Source organism: Cryptomeria japonica, unplaced genomic scaffold, assembly GCF_030272615.1.
Source record: "Cryptomeria japonica unplaced genomic scaffold, Sugi_1.0 HiC_scaffold_124, whole genome shotgun sequence".
Classification (NCBI taxonomy): Eukaryota; Viridiplantae; Streptophyta; class Pinopsida; order Cupressales; family Cupressaceae; genus Cryptomeria; species Cryptomeria japonica.
In genome coordinates, this window is record NW_026728946.1 from 76,443 (window position 1) to 82,070 (window position 5,628).

Here is a 5,628-nt window from a genome sequence, read left to right on the forward strand (position 1 = left end):
TAGATCCTCAATTTCTTTGTTGACAAGCATCCATCTATCTAACTTGTTGGTGAAGTGATTATAATTTGCAGACTTCCATTCTTGGCAGAACATTTTTTTCCAAAGAATTTTGGAGCGCAGTATCACATTTAGGTATGTGTTTCAAAATTCCATCAATTGTGGCTTCATATATACAATCAAAATTATAAAAATTATATAGGTAACATTTTACTACATGTTAAATGTAACACAGACAACTTCTCGACAAGTAGCTGTTGAAATTTTGTGCAATATTTACAATTAAAATATTAGTCGATAATTGTTTACAAACTCTATTAATTCATATCATTTGTCTTGAAAATCACAAGTGCTTTGATTGGGTTTGTAGGAGTTAGAGAAATATGACCAGGGGAAAGGGAATGAAGTCAAAGAGCAGTAACAAGCAGGTAAAATCTCAACTTTCGAGCAAATTAAACAAGTGCAAAAGTTAACATGGTAACTAATAAAGGCGATTGTACAACAAATTTGCAGGGTTTTAGCCAACACACACCGATAACAGTAAATGCAAAAGATGGCACAGAAGCGAGCAAAAGTGATGAGGTGACAAATTTGAAAAGACTGAATGAACATTTACTGACTACAATTACCAATGATAGAAAAGAAATAGACGGGTTGAAAAACAAATTGAGATTGTGTGATGATGCCAATAACAAATTGCTTGAAACGGTGACGTCAGATAAAAACAAGTGGATTTCTTGTGAAAAGGATATGAAAGGTACAATTTCAGAGTTAGAATATAAGCTCAAAGAAGCCAGAAATTTGAGTGAGAATCATGAAATGTTGTTCAGTCAATTGGGACGAGAAAAAAGTCTGTTGGAAAATAGGTTGAAAGAAAGTAGTGATGTAATTCAGGAATTACAAGGGCTTAAAAGTGAGCTTGATCAAACAAAACAATTGAGTGAGAATCTTGGAAAATTGTGTGCTCAATTAGGGCAGGAAAAAAATGAGCTGGAAAATAATTTGAAAAAATCCAATGATGTGATTAAGGAATTACAAAATAAAGTGACCGAGGATAGGAGCTTGTGGGATGCTTCCAAAACAAAATTGGAAGGAACAATTGTGGAGGTAGAAAATAAGCTTGATTCTGTGGTGCAGGAAAGAAATGTATTGAGTCAGAAACATAAGGACTTATGCGGTAGCTACAGAAATGAAAAAAAAGGGTGGAAAAAATGCAATGGTGGTGCTAATATGAAATTAAAAGCAAAGATGACTGAGAATCAGGGATTGTGGGATTCATATAGGGTGAATTTGGAAGGAAAAGTCGCGGAGCTGCAGAATGAGATGACAAATTCGAAAAGCCTGAATGAACGTTTACTGACTACAATTACCAATGATAGAAAAGAAATAGATGGGTTGAAAAACAAATTGATAATGTGTGATGATGCCAATAACAAATTGCTTGAAACAATCACTTCAGATAAAAACAAGTGGACTTCTTATGAGAAAAAGATGAAAAGTACAATTTCAGAGTTAGGGCAGGGAAAAAACGAGCTGGAAAATGATTTGAAAAAATCCAATGATGTGATTAGGGAGTTACAAGATAAAATGACTGAAGATAGGAGCTTGTGGGATGCTTCCAAGACAAAACTGGAAGCGACAATTGTGGAGGTACAAACTAAGCTTGACACTGTAGTGAAGGAAAGAAATGAATTGAGCCAGAAACATGAGGACTTGTACACTAGCTACAGAAATGACAAAAATGAATTGAAAAAATGCAATGATGGTGCTATGAAATTAAAAGCAAAGATGGCTGAGGATAAGGGATTGTGGGATTCATGTAGGGCGAATTTGAAAGGAAAAGTTGCACGGCTGCAAAATGAGATCCTTGACGAAAGAAAATCTAGCCAGAAACACCAAGAATTGTTGACTAAATTGAGGCAAGAAAAAATTGAGATGGAAAATAAGTTCATAAAAATCAATGATACTACTAAGAAATTGAATGCAAAGATTACTGAAGATAAGCTGTTGTGGGATTCTTGTCAGGAGAAGTTGGAAAAACAGGTTTCAGAGCTACAAAATGAGCTTAATGAAGCAAGGGTATTCAGCCAAGGACGTGAAGAACTGTGCAGTGAGCTGAGACGAGCAAAAACTGATTTGGAAGAAAAAGTTTTACAGCTCGAAGGTGATCTTAATGAAGCAAGAATTTTGATTAAGAAACATGAAGAATTGCGCTCTGAATTAATGAAAGAAAAGAACGAAATGCAAAATAAGGTAACAGAATGCAATGATGAGACTGAAGAATTGAAGGCAAAATTGGCTGAACGTGGGTTCTTGTGGGATTCTTCTAAGACAGAGTTGGAAGCCACTGTTGCAGGGCTGCAAAATGAGCTCAAAGAAACAAGATTGTTGAGCCTGAAACATGAAGAAGCATGCATTCAACTAAGGCATGAGAAAACAAAATTGGAAGACGAGTTGAAAGACTTGGATGATACGAATGAGGAATTACATGCCAAAATGACTGAAAACGGTTGGCTTTGGGATACTTGTAAGGCGAATTTAGAAGGTACAGTAATAAAGCTGCAGAAAAAGCTTAATGAAACAAAGATTCTGGCCCACAATAATCAAGTCTTATACAATGAAATAAGTAGAGAAAAAAGTGAGATGGAAACTAATTTTCATCAATCCATCAATGAAGCTAAACAATTAAAGGATAAAATAGCTGAAGAAGGGCACTTGTGGGATATATCTAAGCGAGAATTTGAAGTTACATTTGCAAAACTGCAAAATGAGCTTAATGAAGCGAGAATGTTAAGCCAGAAGCATGAAGATTCGTGGTCTCAGTCAGAACAGGAAAAAACTGAGTTGGAAAATAATTTTAATCAATCTATTAATGAAATTCAGCAATTAAAGGAAAAATTGGCTGAAGATAGGCACAAGTGGGATAGTTATAAGAGAGAATTTGAAATTACAATTGCAAAACTGCAAAATGAGCTCAACGAAGCGAGGATGCTAAGCCAGAAGCATGAAGATTTGTGGTCTCAATCAGAACAAGAAAAAAATGATTTGGAAAAGACTCTTATAGGGCTACAAAATGAAGTTGATGAAACAAAGATTTTGACAGTGAAAGACCAAGAGCTGTGTAAGGTGCTCAGAGAAGAAAACAATCGGATAGGAAATAAGTTGAAACAATGCAATGACAGTATTGGGAAATTAAATACAAAAGTTAAAGAAGACCAGCTATTGTGGGTTTGTAATAAGGAGGATTTGGAAAGCAGAGTTGCAGTTGTGCAGTATGAGAAAGAGACATTGATCCAGGAATATAAAGCTCTGTGGGCCCATTTAAGAGATGAAAAATATGAGTTGGAAGAAAAACTGAAAGAATGCAACGATAGGAATAAGGAATTGCATGCACAGATGAGAGAAGATTGCCGCTTGTGGGAAGCTTGTAAGGCAAAATTTGAAAACTCTGCTGCAAGGCTACAAAATAATTTTAATAAATCCATTAATGAAATTAAACAATTAAAGGAAAAATTGGCTGAAGATAAGCACATGTGGAATACTTCTAAGGGAGAATTTGAAGTTACAATTGCAAAACTGCAAAATGAGCTTAATGAAGCGAGAATGTTAAGCCATAAGCATGAGGATTTGTGCTCCAATCAGAACATGAAAAATATGATTTGGAAAAGACTTTTATACGGCTACAAAATAAGCTTGATGAAACAAACATTTTGAGAGAGAAAGACCAAGAATTGTGTAATGTGCTAAGAGAAGAGAATAATTGGTTAGGAAATAAGTTGAAAGACTGCAATGATAGGATTGCGGAATTAAATAAAAAAATTGAAGAAGACGAGAGGTTGTGGGTTACTAATAAGTCTGATTTGGAAAGAAAAGTTGCAGGTCTGCAGTCTGAGAAAGGGGTATTGAGCAAGGAATATAAACTTCTGTGGGCCCATTTAACAGATGAAAAAGATGAGTTGGAAAACAAACTGAGAGAATGCAAAGATAGGAATATGGAATTGCATGCACAGATGAGAGAAGATTGCCGCTTGTGGGAAGCTTGTAAGGCAAACTTCGAAGACTCTGTTGCAGGTTTACAAAATAAGCTCGATTTGATGACTAATGAAGGAATGATTTTGAGCCAAGAATATGTAGAACTGTGCATTGAATGCGAATTTTTGAAGGCACAGCTGGGAGATTATAATGATATACTAAGCTCTATGGAAGATGAAACAAGGAGTCTAATCTCTCTCTCAGAGAGCAATGCAAACACAGTGGAGGCCTTGCAAACTCAAGTGCGAATGATCACCCATGAACATACACATTTGAGCATGAAATATGAAGAACTTACAAATGAAAATGAATCTCAGAAATTGAAATTGGAAAATTATAATCATAGGCTTGATTCAGTGAAAAATGAGAGGAACTCACTTAGATCTACGTCAGAAAGTAGGGAGGAGGCTTTGCTCCAAGAAAATGGTTCATTGAAACAACAAGTCCATGAGCTTCAAAGCAAGTTGGGTATGTGGGCTAATGATTACAAACAAGTTCCCACTGATGATATGCTCGATTCAGAAACAGAGGAGAGGCAATTACTCACATCTCTATCAGAAACCAGTGATAAAGTGATGGAAGATCCGGTTATAGAGAACAGAACAGTGAAACGAGAAGCCCTTCAACTTTATCAAGAAAACCAACAATTACAAAAGGACATATCTAGTAAAAAGTCATTAATTCAAACAAAAGATGGAAATATTACAGAATTGAATGCAAAAAAGATTAAACTTAAGAATGCTGTCGAAGTGTTGGAAGAGATTGGAAGAAAAAATACCCAAGTACTGAAAGAATATGGAGGTATAAGGGAAGAGCAAGTGACGAGAAAGGAAAGTGAGGAGAAAAGGAAGGAGGGCAGTGGGAGGGTTTCACATCGAAATCAAACAGCCTTTATTGGTAATTTGATGTCTTGCATTCTTCTAGATATTGAGAAGTCTGACGTAAGCAGATGCTTGTCAACTGCCACAAAAAATATCATTCTTCCTTCTGATGCACTACTTTGTGGATGTCCTTATGGCTGGTTTGGTGGGATAGTATAAGTAGCCACCCTTTCTCCAAATTCTGTGAGAAATGTAATACTCTGGACGGGCAATGCCTCCAATTATTGAATTCATTTGGGCATTTTTTTAATTCTGATTGATGTATACTCAAACAATTCCTTCACTGCATTAAATTGTACTACTCTAAAATTCATTTTATAATTCATTTTTGAGATATCATATTTATTTATTATGGATGGACAATTTTTAAATTCTCATTGATGTATACTCTAATAAATGTTCCTGTAGTGTGCAAATTGACAAAGATATACATATAACACGAAACCACTTTCAGATAATTTAAAGTTCTAAATCTAATATAAAATCTTATATATTCATTGTCCTCGGTCAATTTTATAATCATAAATTTGATAAGAGAGATTAGATTTTCACGGTCTATAGAAATTATTGGTTTATTTCCAAATTCCAATATGTCCAACTTCAAAATTTAAAATGATCCATGATGAGCTAACTTAATTGAGAAATCTCTAAAATTATATTGTAGGGTTTTGAATAATAAGACAACCTCTAATCCATTATTATTATATCAATGAGACCA

General features: G+C 34.9%; 1 protein-coding gene across 1 annotated transcript; it reads left to right on the top strand.

Moving 5' to 3' along the window:
- Positions 1-380: 380 nt before the first annotated feature.
- Positions 381-5,069, top strand: LOC131865858 (uncharacterized). Its single transcript, XM_059215408.1, has 3 exons — positions 381-425; positions 511-3,602; positions 3,794-5,069. The coding sequence occupies exons 1-3, from the start codon at positions 381-383 to the stop codon at positions 5,067-5,069; spliced, it is 4,413 nt and encodes a 1,470-aa protein (XP_059071391.1).
- The last annotated feature ends 559 nt before the right edge of the window (positions 5,070-5,628 follow it).

Bases quoted from the DNA above. Each gene is read 5' to 3' on its own strand.
- LOC131865858 (XM_059215408.1), top strand. From the start codon at position 381: ATGACCAGGGGAAAGGGAATGAAGTCAAAGAGCAGTAACAAGCAG. The intron at 426-510 runs GTAAAATCTCAA...ACAAATTTGCAG, and splicing joins CAAAGAGCAGTAACAAGCAG to GGTTTTAGCCAACACACACC. The intron at 3,603-3,793 runs GTTAAGCCATAA...CTGCAATGATAG, and splicing joins GAGCTTAATGAAGCGAGAAT to GATTGCGGAATTAAATAAAA.